Consider the following 17,640-nt stretch of genomic DNA (forward strand, 5'->3'; position numbering starts at 1 on the left):
AAGAAGAGAGGAGAGGAGAACCTAGTTGAACCTGGGAGGGTGTTTTGGACATGGCTGGAGTCATGAGCCCCGGGAATGGAGAAGTGGAAAAAGTGATGGAATGATCACGTTTTTCTTAGTGCAGTGTTCCAACTGAGTTCTATTAACGCCATCTGGAATTCTTAAAACATCTGAGCATCCAGCCCCAACCCAGCAGGAGGGAGGGAGGGTGGGAGGGAGAGAGGGTGGGAGGGAGAGAGGGAGAGAGGGTGGGGGAGAGAGGGTGGGAGGGAGAGAGGGAGAGAGGGTGGGAGGGAGAGAGGGAGGGTGGGAGGGAGAGAGGGTGGGAGGGAGGGAGGGTGGGAGGGAGGGAGGGAGGGTGGGTGGGTGGGAGGGAGGGTGGGAGGGTGGGTGGGTGGGAGGGAGGGTGGGAGGGAGGGAGGGAGGGGGAGGGTGGGAGGGAGGGTGGGAGGGAGGGTGGGAGGGTGGGAGGGAGGGAGGGTGGGAGGGAGGGAGGGTGATACGAAACATTTTCTAAAACGTATACTAAGAAACAGTCTAAACTTGTTACCACCCTCTCCCTTCCACTCTCTCTCTCACCCCTATCCCTCCCTCTCTCACCCCTATCCCTCCCTCTCACCCCTATCCCTCCCTCTCTCACCCCTATCCCTCCCTCTCTCACCCCTATCCCTCCCTCTCTCACCCCTATCCCTCCCTCTCTCACCCCTATCCCTCCCTCTCACACCCCTATCCCTCCCTCTCTCACCCCTATCCCTCCCTCTCTCACCCCTATCCCTCCCTCTCTCACCCCTATCCCTCCCTCTCACACCCCTATCCCTCCCTCTCTCACCCCTAGCATTTCCTCCCCCTCTCCCTCCCTCTCTCTCTCTCTCTCTCTCTCAGCCATATTTCCTCACCCGCTGCAAAGTAGTTCTTTTGATGAGGTCTCTAACAGAAACCACTCTTTCTCCTCCACCACCCCTCACCAAGTATCTCTGCTCTGTTCTCTCCTCTCTTCCCATTCCCCCATCCCCTTTCTCTATTTCTCCTCTCTTCTCTCCACATCCTTTAACTGTTTATGTGCCCTCTTGCAGGAGATTCTTCAGAATCTAGCTCTGTTTGGATTGGAATCCATTCAACAGATACTTCTGATCTCTCTAACTTTACAAAATGTAATAATTTTCGCTCCATTAAACACTTGTTCATAACTTTCTCAAGCTTCACTCTAGTGGCTTCTAATGTGGATCTTCTTTCAGACTTTCCATTCCCTCGCTCTCCCTCGTCCCACATCTGTTCCTCTCTTCTCCCCTCTCCATGTCACCTGGTATTTCCATCTCATACTGTAACTCATTTCTCCCACTAGGCAGTATTACAAACATTTATCTTCTCAAAATGATTTCCATTCCGACACTCCATCTGTATCTATTAGTATCTATCCTGCTTCCTAGTCATTTTATCCCTACCTATATCTACATATTTACTTCAATTACATCATACCCCTGCACATCGACTCAGCTATATACACGGGGTACCAGTACTGAGTCAACGATAACTTAGCTATATACACAGTGTACCAGTACTGAGTCAATGATAACTTAGCTATATACACAGTGTTCCAGTATTGACTCGGTACTGAATAATAAGCTATATACAAGGGGTACCAGTACTAAGTTATCATTGACTCAGTACTGGTACCCTGTGTATATAGCTTAGTTATCATTGACTCAGTATGGGTACCCCGTGTATATAGCTTAGTTATCATTGACTCAGTACTGGTACCCTGTGTATATACTTGAGTTATCATTGACTCAGTACTGGTACCCCGTGTATATAGCTTAGTTATCATTGACTCAGTACTGGTACCCCGTGTATATAGTTGAGTTATCATTGACTCAGTACTGGTACCCCGTGTATATAGTTGAGTTATCATTGACTCAGTACTGGTACCCCGTGTATATAGTTGAGTTATCATTGACTCAGTACTGGTACCCCGTGTATATAGTTGAGTTATCATTGACTCAGTACTGGTACCCCATGTATATAGCTGAGTTATCATTGACTCAGTACTGGTACCCGTGTATATAGTTGAGTTATCATTGACTCAGTACTGGTACCCCGTGTATATAGCTGAGTTATCATTGACTCAGTACTGGTACCCCGTGTATATAGCTGAGTTATCATTGACTCAGTACTGGTACCCCGTGTATATAGCTGAGTTATCATTGACTCAGTACTGGTACCCCGTGTATATAGTTGAGTTATCATTGACTCAGTACTGGTACCCCGTGTATATAGCTGAGTTATCATTGACTCAGTACTGGTACCCCATGTATATAGCCAAGTTATCATTGACTCAGTACTGGTACCCCGTGTATATAGCTGAGTTATCATTGACTCAGTACTGGTACCCCGTGTATATAGCTGAGTTATCATTGACTCAGTACTGGTACCCCATGTATATAGCCAAGTTATCATTGACTCAGTACTGGTACCCCGTGTATATAGCCAAGTTATCGCTACGCAATGTGTTATTATTTCTCTATTACAACAACAAAAATCTCTCTCTGCATTGTTGGGAAGGGCCCATAAGTAAGCATTTCACTGTTCGTCTACACCTGCTGTTCACCAAGCATGTAAAATACAGTTTGTGATTTGATTTAAACATTCACAAAAGTATGGCTGGGATGAACGGATAAGAGAAGAGGGAGAATGTATGGTAAACATATGACAAAGGGCTCAGAGAGGAGGAATGTTTCGTGAGGGGAGAGCATCTCACACACGCTCATATAGATTTGTGCTCCGGAGAAATAGAGCAGGCAGCGATGTTAGTCAGTCTAGATGGGCGCCCCGCCCCAACAACATTCAGACCTCAGCCTCAGCACTCCTAACCCAGCCAGGAAGTGGGCTGGCCAGCTGCTTGCAATTCAACCTTTGGGTAACCTACATTGAGGCACACTCTAAAGTATCTCTGAACTCACACAAGTACGGACACATGAACACACATACACACCCAAAGACACAGCCATGGAAGTTTGTATGGCAGAACGAGGGAGAAGAACATTCCTTTGCAGTCGGAGTGTCTGTTTATCCCATCTGGAAAAACAAGAAGTGGAAAACCACAACCTCTCCAGTATATCGAGCACAGCACTATCAACAGGACAGTTGGCCGACAAGTACAACAGCGAGAGACTGAGATTTCATGTAACTCAACATAACACAGAGGTTACACACTTGTCAGGAGGTGACACCCTCACCAGGACTTGCTGAATCAGGCCCTCCACAAACCACAACCCACCTCTCAATCTGCACAGGCTCCCTCACCCTGGCCCAGTCATATCTGTCAGGAAACCTCTCGGCTTCATCTCAAGCCTGTGGGCATAGGGCCGCAGTAACTTTTTAGCTGAATCTAAAACACTACCCCACCACATCAGGGGGATGAGAACTCTTGACCCTCTTCTCCTCCTTGCTTGTCTTTTCCTTCATCCATCCTTTCCTCTCTACCACCGTGTGCTGCTGTTCACTACAGCAGACTGACCTCACCCCACCTCCTCTCCCCCTCAGTGACTTCTGCACAATAAGCAACATCTGGTTCTCATTTCCCAAACAACACGAGGATGGGAGGAGAGAGAGGTATGAGTGGAGAGGAGGGGAAGTTGGAGAACAGGGGGAGAAGAGAAATACAGTAAGAAGTAGAAGTGAGAATAGAGGAATCAAGAAGAAAAGAGTTCTACTTGTTCCTCTCCAGAAGACACGTCCTGGCTGTTTCACACACACCTCTGGGTTCTTCCAAAGGACATGTTAAGTTGGATTAAATGTGTAGTAGAACAATGTGAATACGGGTGTGAAGTTCATGCCAAGCCATTGTTCCAATGCTTTACAAATCTCACTTGGGAGGGAGCGAATAAGTGAGAGAATCAGTCTGAGAGACTTTGTATTCAGCAACAAAATACACTCGAGTGTACAAAACATTAAGAACACCTGCTCTTTCCATAACAGACTGACCAGGTGAATCCAGGTGAAAGTTATGATCCCTTATTGGTGTCACTTGTTAAATCCACTTCAATCAGTGTAGATGAAAGGGAGGTGACAGGTTAAAGAAGGATTTTTAAGCCTTGAGACAATTGAGACATAGATTGTGTATGTGTGTTGTTCAGAGAGTGAATGGGCAAGACAAAATATTTAAGTGCCTTTGAACAGGGTATGGTAGTAGGTGCCAGGCACACCGGTTTGTGTCAAGAACTGCAACGCTGCTGGGTTTTTCACACCCAACAGTTTTGAGACGAATTGAGGCTGTTCTGATGGCAAAAAAGGGATGTGCAACTCAATATTAGGAAGGTGTTCCTCATATCTGGTATACTCTGTGTACATGGTTCGAACACATTACAGAACATGTCCTCTGTTATTAATGCTCATTGTTCATCCCACAGAATGTAGAATCATTATATTCCAATTCTATTGTTCACCCATTGACACCACAAACAGTTAACACAAAAAAACAATAAAAAAAATCTGCAACTTAGTGGCTAGCACGCCTTAATTACAGTGGTGCTCTGCTGAGATTGGCAAGAAGACAGAGAGGGAGAGAACGAGAGAGAAAGAGAGGGAAGGCAAGAGGGAGAGCAAGAAAAAGATAGATGAGGGAGAGATAAAGAAGGATGAAAGGGAGGGAGATGGAGAGAAAAAGAGAGAGGGAGAGAAATAGGGAGGGGGAGGAGAGGTAGAAAGGTTGTGAGAGAGAGCGAGAGAGAGAGACTGGGAGCTTAAGCACCTTACCTCACTTTGTAAACACAGACTGTTGGTTAGTCAAAGTCACTCTAAATTACAGCTGACGCTACATATACAAAGTAAGCTCAAGGTTAATGAGGGCAGTCTACGGTACCCCTTTAGTACTCAAAATTACCATACGCTTGTGACAGAAAGAGCAAGAAAAAAAAAAAGAAATTAGAACTGGACTTCGTATCACTTAGCTTAGCCTAGCTTCTAGTCTATTGTATAAGAGCAGCATTGGTGGGACGTGAACTGGGAAACTGTGTTAGAGTGGCACACACACAGCAGAGGCTTAACACCGGGAGATGCCGGTGGGATCACTTCAGAGATGGTTAAACTGCCATGTCTTCAGGAACAGCCTCTTCATCATCTTACCAGACAGCAGCGTGGCACACACACACTGCCTCATAACACACTTTCCCGGTGTCTAAAGTGTGTCACCTACAGTAGGCTACACAGGAATGCACACTTTGATTGCAGTCTTACACTGCGCCGCCATTTTTTCATTAGGAGACTGATTCACACCCACAATGGAACTTTTTACAACACCGCCAAGTGGCAAGAGGGCAGTCTGAAGGCAGGCTACCCGTAGTAATACCACATATTCATATTTTAACATTAGTTTCTATCACATCAACATTAGCTTCTAACACATTAACTCTAAAACGTTGTCGCTCATAGCTTAGGCCTACATGTGATGTGAAGATACAAAAACACACAGCTGCACAATGTCACGTTTCTGTCTGACAACCCCTTCCTCTTTTCACCAGCCCCCACAGCACTCCCTCTAGACCAGTGGTTCCCAACCCTTTAGTTACTGTACCAACTGAATTTTACTCTACCCGGAGTACCCCTGAAGTACTCCCTCGTGTGCATTTTACCAGTAGGACTATGGCATCATGAGTCTTCTCAAGTACCCCCCTTGTGGATAGGCCAAGTACCCCCAGGAGTCCTAGTAGCCCTGGTTGGGAACCACTGCTCTAGACTAGAGACTGCTGGAGACAAAATGGCGACGAAGCACTGCTATTGACCTAAACTGGTAAAATGCTGCATTCTAGTGGGGAAAGGAGAACATGGAGTAGGGAAATAAATATATTGCTCAAACTATTGTTAATAACTAAGCCACAGTAATAAGACGAAAGGGCATGTTCCTAATATATTTTCATACAGAAGTTCAAGAACAAGTAAGACAGATTAACAGTAGGCAGTGGATTTACATTCAAGTTTAATTTCAGAAAACAATGAAAAGGGCTAAATAAGTACAAACGTAAATGGAAAGACAATGCCATACACCAACTGCGCAAATCTCCTCCATTTTGTCAATAACTCAAGTGGGCTAGAACAGAAAATGTGATAATTACTTATTTTTCTTCAATAAAAGGTTTCCTTTGGGTTTAAGCAGAAGAGATTTATTGCGTTCCTGCATTCTTTTGGCTTCTTCGTGTTTCTCCCTCCACACCTCCATCCCCTTATCCACCTCCGAGCTGAGATTCACTACACGTCTCTGGAAGAGACCGAGAAAGAGATGAGAAAAGAGGAAGTGAAAAGGAGAAGAAATATAAAGGAGGTGGAAAGGACATCATATGTGAACTGTATTGAAATTAAATATTCAACTTTATGGAGGTAATATAGAAGGTTAACATAAGATACTGACTGCTAACGTCTCTCTCTCCTGCTTTCTCCTCAGCTGTCCTTTCAGGGGGTGCAGGCCGGCCATCTGTGTGTAAAACAAATACAAACAATCATATCATGTAGGCCTAAATCATATTCCCAACCACACACACACACACACACACACAATCAGCTCCATTGAACAGCCATACATTAGGTTCCTGACACATTAACCCTTGTGTTGTCTTGTGCACTCGTTGCTGAAGCCATGAGTGCACATGTCAGTGCCCAAAAAGGTCATAGATCTGATTTTTCAGTTGTCCAAGGAGGAACAAGAGCACAATGATTTAGAAGAGGAATCTGAAGATGGGGAAGAATACAACCCAGAGCACAATGCATCATCTTCAGATGAAGAAATTCCCCCAAGCTGAAAGAGAGACATTTTTGTCAAAGAACAGCAAAATAACATGGTTCTTGCCACCATATGACAACCAGGGCAGGACATGCAGTTAACATGTCTTAAGGATGACCCCAGGGCCCACAAGACATGCAGTTAACATGTCTTAAGGATGACCCCAGGGCCCACAAGACATGCAGTTGCACAGGACATCACCTCAACATTGTACATGTTCATCACACCAGCCATCGAAAAAAAATCATCCTGGAGATGACACATTTGAAAGTGTCATGACATTGGCCTGGGGGTAGGTTTATGACAGTCCTAAATACCTCTTCCCCCCTTTTTCCTCTCTCTACCCTACTGATGTGAAATTTGAAAACCCCTTGGTTAACAGAGATTCTGGGAACATCAGAAGGTGGGGGGAAAATGAACTATATTCTGGAAAATCCGACCAATTGAACATATGCGGTGGTACTTAATGAATATGATGTCAGTTTGTCATCTGGGACATTCTCATCAATGATAGGATGCCAAACTCTACAGTGGAAAGTCTACACATCAGAGTTAACGGATTCACATGGAATTGTTGTTGAATTGAAATGTTTGAATATAAAATTATTGGTGAAGAGATGAAACGTAATTTTAGCTTCCCAATGAGAGATGTGGGTTTTCATAAGGTTATGGCTCTGCTCAAATCAGTGGCCCACCCCTTTGAAGAGACCTGGGTTATAAAACTTTTCAGACACACCCTTCTCGCTCCACTATATAAAGCCTTGACGAAAATGTAACCTCCTGTTCCGAGGAAGTGAGGACGACGGTCCGATGTCAGAAGGGTTCAGATAATACCTACAGAACGAAGCCAACATCAGCGTGAGCTTTGGTTGCGAATGGTATGAACTTTGAACTCTTATTCACTACAGCAGTGATACCTCCTAGCCGTTAGGTTAGCAACAGCAGCTGCAAACGAGGGTTAGGAAGGAGAGTATCCCGTCTATCACACAACAACGTTACTACAACATATTCAATTGACCACCAGAGACATTCTTCAAAAGGACAAAGGACTCGGTTTGGCAACACGGCCTTCCATCTAACCCCAAAATACCGAAGCACAGCTCAGAGTAAATATTTAATACATTTTCCAAATGGGCGGTAATTTAGAATGCATAAAATATTGTATTTATGATAGCACAGCTTCTTCCTTTGGTCCTCAGTCTTCCTGCTCTTTCACTCAAACCCACCCCTTTTCTTTTGTGTAACCAGCTGTCACATCTGTTCCACCCGCTAGGGACATTTTCCATTTATTTTATTTTATCTTTATTTAACCAGGCAAGTCAGTTAAGAACAAATTCTTATTTTCAATGACGGCCTAGGAACAGTGGGTTAACTGCCTGCTCAGGGGCAGAACGACAGATTTGTACCTTGTCAGCTCAGGGGTTTGAACTTGCAACCTTCCGGTTACTAGTCCATCGCTCTAACCACTAGGCTACCCTGCCGCCCCTTTATGACATAATTTGTAAACAAGGTATGATTAATTCTGTGTGTATGTAATTCTTGTGATTAGTTAGGTATTTAGTAAATAAATAATGAAACACAATTTTGTATTGCTGATTCAACTTGTTAGCCAGGGTTCGTGAAGATAACCAAGAATTTACAACTTTCAGATGAGACTGAATTAAGGTGACGATTAATATTGACTTCTATTGATGTAAAATATTATTAGGTCTTTAAGAGTTTATTCGGAAGATAACAGCTCTATAAATATTTGTGGTGCCCCGACTCTCTAGTTAATTACATTTACACGATTAGCTAAATCGGGTAATATTAATTATGGAGAAATTATTTTATAGAATAGCATGTCATATCACTTAATCCAGCATAGCCAAAGACACGACAGAGGGTTTCTGTAAATATGGAGACAACTGGAAAAGGATGGATGAGATTGACCTGCGTGCCTACATAGGGATGATAATCTTAGCGGGTGTTTACAGGTCCTGAGGCGAGGCTACATGTAGTCTCTGGGATGTAGAGAGTGGAAGGGTGATTTTCCGTGCCACGATGCCACTGAAAGTCTCACACTTTCTCAAGAATGCTACGATTTAATAACCGTGAGTCAAGACCTGCAAGACGTGTGAGAGACAAACTGGCGACCATAAGAGAGGTTTGGGAGAAGTGGGTGGGGCGACATACCTCTACAACTCTGGGCCTGAAGTAACAGAGATTGAGCAACTGGTTCCATTCAGAGGTACATTTTTGTATTCATATCTGTAATGTAAGAGACCACCCATACGTAGAATGTATGCACACATGACTGTAAGTCGCTTTGGATAAAAGCGTCTGCTAAATGGCATATATATATACATATATATATACATATATATATATATGTATATATATATATATATGTGTATATGTATGTGTATATATATATATATATGTGTATATGTATATATACATATATATATATATACACATATACACATATATATATACACATATATATATATACACATATATATATATACACATATACACATATACATATATACATATATACATATACATACATATATACATATACATATATATATACATATACATATATACACATATACATATATACATATACACATATACATATACATATATACATATACATATATATATTTTCATTTTAAATTGTAGTATGTATTGCTGTAATATCATTGATTTATGTGATTACTATCAGTATCACAGAAAACAATCTATTTTGTCAAAAGGTCACGGTCCTTTCTGGCAGTATATGGTCAGCAAGCCAGCAAAGTATGGCATCAAGGTATAGTTGGCCTGTGACGCACAATACAGCGATGCATAGAAGATGCAAGTCTACACAGGGAAGCCGACCAGTGGAGGCCCGGGGAAGAACCAGGGGATACGGGTCGTACTTAATGTGACAGATGGACTGAGGGGGCACAATGTCACGTGTGACAATTTCTTCACCTCTTATGAACTCAGCCAGCAGCTCCTGAAGAGGAAGATCATCATGGTTAACACGGTTAGAAAGAACAAGCCTGACCCCCCTGCATTCCTCACAACAAGGGGGAGAGAGGCCTTCTCATAAAAGTTTGTCCTCACCCCCACCACCACTCTGGTTTCTTACCTCCCAAAGAGGAACAAGAATGTGGTCCTCTGGAGCACACTTCACAAAACGGCTGAGATCGTTGTTCGTGAGGACAGGAAGAGCCATCATCCTGGACTACAACCACAATAAAGGAGGCGTGGACAACCTGGACAAGGTGATTGGAACTTACAGATGCAGGAGGATGACTGCCCACTGGCCCCTGGTCAACAACTTCCATAACATCATTGATGTGTCCTCATACAATGCCTTCGTAATATGGAACAATATCAATCCTACTTGGATGCCTAATAAGCAGAACAAGAGGAGGGTGTGCCTGGAGCAGCTGGGAAAGGCACTTGTAACCCCACACATTCAAGGAAGGGAGCGCCTCCCCTGCACACAGCAGCACTTGTGAAAGTTGTTCAGTGGGCTGAATTTTGTCCAGATCCACCTGAGGCTGCAGCAGGCAAGAGGAGGAGATGCCAATTCTGCTCCCAAAAGAATGACTGTAAACCAAATACTATCTGCTGTACATCTGATAAATACATCTGCAAAGTCCATGCACACATACATGTGCTAATTAAAGTCAATTGATTTATGTTCTTCACGTTTTTGGTTTTGTATTGGTCATCTTATTTTATTGTTTATACGCCTTGTGGGTGGGGGCAATGGTTTAAAAAAAATGAGAAGACTGGTATTTTGAAGTTGAATTCCTCATTGTACAGTATATATCACTATGTTGCCAAAAAAGTTAGACTATTAGTTTCCCTTCAACAAAATGCAATTAAAACTACTTCCTGCACATTTCGACTAGTTTCTTAGGCTATACAAGTGCCATCTCTTACGAAAAAAGTAATGTTTACACTTATGCAGTACCTTTAGCAATAATAATCCTCTACTTTAGTAAAGGAAACAACTATGACAGGCGTGTTGTAATAAAAACAAGTGGGGTCCACGGATTTTAAATGCGGGTAATTTTTTTTTTTACCCTTAGGACAAGGGGAGTATACAGAATGTTAAGACTACACAAGAGGCTGTCCTTTTCAGCCAATTTTGGGGAACTTAGTGTGGTTCGTTAATATTTTTTTGGGCAGTGTGAACACTCCAAAGAAACTCAGACCCCTCAGAAGAGCCCCCGAAGTGAGACGATCTTGAGAGGTGGTCTGAATTTGGTTCGCTTGAATTCCATGGTCCGGTTCCCATTTTTAGGGCAATGTAAACACAAAGCTTCCAAAATTCGCTTGTCATTATTCCCACACCACACTACTGCAACACCGTTTGCCCTGCAATAAACCCAAATGTGGCACAAAAAGGAGGAAGATTATGATGTGCATGTTCGTGGAAAAAAGTGCTGTTTTAGGATATTGATTAACAATTGTCAAGGATGCATAGAAATTCCAAATATCTATAGAGTTTTTAGTTCAGATTATTTGTTTGCAATATGTGACTATAGGCTAAGAGAGCTTCATAAACTTTTTATTGATTGTGGGGTTTGAATAGCGAGAGAAGACAACATAATGGTGAAAATCACAACATAGGGTACAAAATCAGTCCTAGCTCTTAAAAGGGGCAGTAACCTACATTGGGAGTACAATTTTCAATTAAGCATTATTTAATCTGAAGTTATTATTCTGCTATTTATTATGTTACATAATATTAACTTGTAAATATTATTGGTATCATCTTAACTAAATGCAATCTATTGGCTTCCAAAATGTGACCTCAGCCATCAGATCCACTGCCTGTTCACCCCGCTACCATCTAGAAGGAGAGGTCAGTACAGGTGCATCAAAGCTGGGACCGAGAGACTGAAAAACAGCTTCCATCTCAAGGCCATCAGACTGTTAAACAGTCCCCACTAGCCTTAGTCACTGTTCAAGCCATACTCTACCCTGAAACTTAGAGATTGCTACCCTATGTACATAGAGTCATCGACGAACACTGGTCACTTTAATAATGTTTACATACTGTTTTACACACTTTAGATGTATATACAGTTTCATTTTTAACTAGGTAAGTCAATTAAGAAACTATTCTTATTCACAATGAAGGCCTGGAAAGAGGCAAAGGGCCTCCTGTGGGGACAGGGGCTGTGATTAAAAACAAAAAAATATGTGAGACAAAAACACAGACAGACACTGGCAACAGCACAAATACAACAGCAAACAGTGCAGGTTTGCAGGTGTGTGAAGTAAAACATGTTTCCTCACAGAAGACAACGCAAACTTGTGACATGGGGTGACAACTAGAAACAGCTACATGTCTCAACAACCTGTTCATCTATTTGCCCTTTGACCTCCTCCAGGGACACCAGGTCCTGGGGTTTGAGGTTGGCTGGGAGGGAATTTCACAACCAGAGAGCTGAGTACTGAAATGACATTTTCCCATGCTCTGTAAACATTTTTGGGAATGTTAGCATAAAATAAGATTGAGATCTGAGCTTGTATGCATTTTAATTTGGAGCTAGAAGAGAGGATAGATAAAACAGCGGTGTTTGAGCCTGTGTGTTGCTAGTGATGTTCTCCCAACAGCACTGTAGTTAGACATCGCCGATTGGTGACAAAAACAAGGGCTGCATGACACACAATCAAGAGCCTTCAGTGTAGAGCTTGAGGCTTGCACACGAACAGTATATCCAGAGTCCAACACAGAGGGAAAAGCATAACAAATCAACTATTTTCTGGTGGCAAAACAAGCTTTGTGCCGGTAATAAAACCTAATACGCAGCTTGAGTTTCGTGACAAGGTTCTCTTCACGGCTGGTGAAGCTCAACTTCTCATTCACCCAAACATTTGTATGTTTTGACTTACTCTATAGAATGTCCTCACACAGTAGTAATTACATGGTTTTCAGAGTGTTTAGTATTAGAATTCAGAACAAGCTTCAAAACGTACAGATTCTGTTGAATGATGTTTGAGCTTTTTCCAAAAGGCAAACTGCTGCCACTTGAATAGAGAACTAAATCATCCGCATCAAAATGTCCATCAGCTGTCTCAATACGTCTTCCAATGTTGGTGTACCACAAGGACCAATTGAAGCTCCCCTGTGGTTTATTATCGAGATCAGGGGTAGGCAACCCTGTTCCTGGATTGCCGCAGATACTGCAGGATTTTGTCTCAACTAGGCACCACTACTGAGCTATTTAAGTACATTGATAATAAGCTCAGTGATAGCCTCAATTCAACACACCTGGTTTTCCAGGTTGGTTAAATAAAAAACATGGAGTGGCTGCAGCACTCCAGGACCAGGATTGCCTACCCCTTGATCTAGATAATAAACCACAGGGGAGCCAAAGTTGATCCTTGAGGCACACCTGAGCGCAGCTCTACGACGTAGCTCTGCCTTAACACACTGGGTTCTATTTGACACAGCGTGACCAGTAGTCCCAACACACTTCAATCTCTGCACCAAGACAGTATGATGATCCAGTGTGAAATGCCTTTGACAAGTCTGAATACATATACACAATGCCGCTTCTTATCCAGGGCACATCATTCAAAACCTTCAGTGAACATCATTCAATGTTGCTGTGACAGTGCTGTGGCTTGACCTGAAAGCCGATTTCATACCACTCAAAATATTGTTTTACTGGAGGTACACCTTAAGCTTCTTACTGACTAGGCACTCCAATACCTTTGTCAGAATAGACAAGTTAGCTATGAGCCTATAGTTATTCAGTAGAGGGGGATCACCTCCTTTCGAAAGAGGTAGGTCAAATGCTGATTTCCACAACCTGGGACTTTTATTAAATTCTAGGGTGATATTAAAGATGCATGTTAAATTTAAAGGGAGAGCAATGATGTCTGCATCTAATTGCAGTAGGTGAGGGTCTAGATCATCCAGGGGAACTCTTTCTTTTTCATCATCAATTGCCTTCGGGGAACTACGCACCTCAGACAGAGAAGGGCGAGAAGGAGAACTCGGGAGTGTCAGGTAATTTCACATGGGGCTCATGTAAGCCTATCAAATAATCTGCCTGCATCAAGACATTTTTTATTAAAAGAGTTCAGAATAGAGGTTCTCTCAGTAGGGAGCTGTGCATTTTTTGGGGCACACTAAACCTTCACTACTTAAGCAAATTTGGAAGGATTATTCAAATTACCAGCAGTAGTATATAACCACTGCTGTACACACCTTTTCTATTCATATACTGTCTTTAAACACCATTATATGTTTGTATACATTATAAGTATACAGCACCAGTCAAAAGTTTGGACAAACCTACTCATTCCAGGTTTTTATTTTGACTATTTTCTACATCGTAGAATAGTGAAGACATCAAAACTATGAAATAACATGTGGAATCATGTGATAACCCACAAAGTGTTAAACAAATAAATCTAAATATATTTAAATGAGATTCTTCAAAGTAGCCACCATTTGCCTTGATGACAGCTTTGTGCACTCTTGGCATTCTCTCAACCAGCTTCATGAGGTAGTCACCTGGAATGCATGTCAATTAACAGGTGTGCTTTGTTAAAATGTAATTTGTGGAATTTATTTCCTTAATGCGTCGGAGCCCATCAGTTGTGTTGTGACAAGGTAGGGTTGGTATTCAGAAGATAGCCCTATTTGGTAAAATAACAAGTCCATATGATGTCAGGAAGAGCTCATATAAGCAAAGAGAAATGACAGTCTATCATTACTTTAAGACATGAAGGTCAGTCAATCCGGAACATTTCAAGAACTGAAAGTTTCTTCAAGTGCAGTCGCAAAATCCATCAAGCTCTATGATGAAACTGGCTCTCATGAGGAGCACCACAGGAAAGGAAGACCCAGAGTTACCTCTGCTGCAGAGAATAAGTTCATTAGAGTTACCAGCCTCAGAAATTGCAGCTCAAATAAATGCTTCACAGAGTTCAAGTATCAGACACATCTCAACATCAACTGTTCAGAGGAGACTGCGTGAATCAGTTCTTCATGGTCGAATTGCTGCAAAGAAACCACTAAAGGACACAAATAAGAAGAAGAGACTTGCTTGGGCCAAGAAACACGAGCAATGGACATTAGACTGGTGGAAATCTGTCCTTTGGTCTAATGAGTCCAAATTTGAGATTTTTGGTTCCAACCTCCATGTCTTTGTGAGATGCAGAGTAAGTAAACGGAAGTGCATGTGTGGTTCCCACCGTGAAGCATGGAGGAGGAGGTATGATGGTGTGGGGGTGCTTTGCTGGTGACACCGTCAGTCATATATTTAGAATTCCAGGCACACTTAACCACAGCATTCTGCAGCGATATGCCATCCCATCTGGTTTACGCTTAGTGGGTCTATCATTTGTTTTTCAACAGGACAATGACTCAACACAATTGAGATGGTTTGGGATGGACCGCAGTGTTATTTCATAGTTTTGATGTCTTCACTATTATTTTACAACGTAGAAAACAGTAAAAATGAAGAAAAACCCTTACATGAGTAGGTGTGTCCAAACTTTTGATTGACTGGTACTGTGTGTAATATATACATACACACTGATCTCTGACATTGCCCATTCTGATATTATGTGTGTTTTATTGCTAGGTGTTACTGCACTGTTGAAGCTAGAAACCCAAACATTTCGCCGCACCTGTGATAACATCTGCAAATCTGTGTACGTGACCAATAGTTTCATTTGAGTCATTTAGCAGACACCCCCCCAAAAAAAAAAGTTTCAAATGTTCTTGTTCGCATACACCTATTTAGCAGATGTTATTACAGGTGTAGTGAAATGCTTGTGTTCCTAGCTTCAAAAGTGAAGTAATATCTCACAACAAAACACACATTATATTAGGATGAGCAACGTCGGAGTCCGGAGTGTGTGAGAAACATACCCAAAATTATATACACCGGCTTGTCGAACATCTCATTCCAAAATTATGGGCATTAATTTGGAGTTGGTCCCCCCCTTTGCTGCTATAACAGCTAACACTCTTCTGGGAAAGCTTTCCACTAGATGTTGAAACATTGCAACAGGGCCTTGCTTCCATGCAAGGCCCACAAGAGCATTAGTGAGGTCGGGCACTGATGTTGGACGATCAGGCCTGACTTGCAATCAGCGTTCCAATTCATCCCAAAGGTGTTCAATGGGGTTGAGGTCAGGGCTCTGTGCAGGCCAGTCATGTTCTTCCACACTAATCTTGACAAACCATTTCTGCATGGACCTCACTTTGTGCAAGGGGTCATTGTCATGCTGAAACAGGAAGGGACATCCAAACTGTTGCCACAAAGTTGAAAGCACACAATCGCCTAGAAAGTCATTGTTTGCTGTACCAGTCAGATTTCCCCTCACTGGAACTAAGGGGTCTAGTCCGAATCATGAAAAACAGCACCAGACCATTATTCCTCCTCCACCAAACATTAGTTGCCACAGTGGTAGAGTTTTCCTGGCATCTGCCAAACCCAGATTCGCCAGCCAGATGGTGAAGCGTTTTGTTGCGCCTTTTCATCACACTGTTTGTGTGGGTGGACCATTTCAGATTATCAGGGATGTGTATGTCACGGAACTTGAAGCTTTTCACCTTCTCCATTCCGGCCTTGTTAATATGGATGCAGGCGTACGCTCTCTCTGCTATCTCCAGAGCAACTTAAAGGAGCATTTGACTTGCAAGTATCTAGCTGTCCGATAACACATTCTGCTGAGAATGGCTTGTCCTTAACTTTGCAATAACCCAGAGTGCATTGAGTGAATGTTGCAAAAATATTGTGGTTCATTTCTAAACATAGCAAATTGAATGCAGAGGACTAGGACCACAAAGTAAGTGAAGTGAACTGTCAAAATAGTTGAGTCCTCATTCAAAGGCACGGGCAGTGTGAATACAAAAGATAAGTTATTGTTGTTTTTCTTTCTTTCTAGGAGTTCACTTTAAAAGGACTGAGAGCAGTTATTTTAAATAGGACAATATGTGAAAATAACCTAAAAATGCATGCTCCTACATGTGAACTTGCCTGCAAAGGACCAGTCAGGGAGATCTGTCATGGGGCCATACTCTGTTCCACTGCGGGCCAGACCATTTCTATGGACAAACCCATGTGAAATTGTAAAGAACAAAGCATATCAAAACAGAGCCGTAATAGCTACAATTGTGTGTGTGTCTCATTTTGTTCTGACAGTTGTTTGTCTGTGTCGTTTAGAACTTACTCGGTCCTCCACTTGATTCCAGCCTGTGTCCCACACGTCGTAGTAAAACAACGACTGGAATGCCTCAAAGCTGAAAACAGACCATCAGGAATTCAGTTCATTTAGGCTCTCTAGTTTTTTTTGCTAGCTAACGTTAGCTAGTTGCCTAGACATTTAATCAAACCTAGCGTAACTAGCGATCTGTCTAGCTCAATATAAAAAACAAACAGATTGTAAACTGGGAGCCGACTGATATTCACATTTACAGCAGAAAATTACCATTAGATCTTGTGAAAATTGTAAGTAATTGACTTGTAAATAACCTCACCTGTACAGCACAATGTCCTTAAGGGCGCCGCCATTTTGGATTTTTATGTAAGAACTATTTATACCACTAGATGGTGGTCAAGATAGGTTGTGGAGTTGAAACCATGTAGCAACAGGCAGCAACGTGTGATGTTGCAATTGTGTTATATTGTAGTAAGACTGTTAATTAATCACGTTATGTTACAGTAGCCAATGATGAGCTGGACTTCAGGTTATAATGATGATACGTTTACAAAATACAATTTAGCCAGATAAGGGTTTGAAGTATGAATAGGTTGTGGTGTAGTCTTATTTTATCATCGTAAAATTACACACTTTCTTAAAATGTTACTATCCCCCCCCCAAAAGTAGTTAATTGTATGTAG

General features: G+C 42.3%; 1 protein-coding gene across 1 annotated transcript; it reads right to left on the reverse strand.

Moving 5' to 3' along the window:
• Positions 1-5,954: 5,954 nt before the first annotated feature.
• Positions 5,955-17,436, reverse strand: mrpl52 (mitochondrial ribosomal protein L52). The gene is given in 6 exon segments (XM_035753322.2): positions 5,955-6,250; positions 6,401-6,446; positions 6,448-6,463; positions 16,777-16,844; positions 16,970-17,039; positions 17,277-17,436. Coding segments are annotated over 6 exon segments (381 nt in total). The 5' UTR covers positions 17,311-17,436; the 3' UTR covers positions 5,955-6,103.
• Between the last annotated feature and the right edge of the window lie 204 nt (positions 17,437-17,640).

Source organism: Oncorhynchus keta, chromosome 35, assembly GCF_023373465.1.
Source record: "Oncorhynchus keta strain PuntledgeMale-10-30-2019 chromosome 35, Oket_V2, whole genome shotgun sequence".
In the NCBI taxonomy this organism is placed as follows: domain Eukaryota; kingdom Metazoa; phylum Chordata; class Actinopteri; order Salmoniformes; family Salmonidae; genus Oncorhynchus; species Oncorhynchus keta.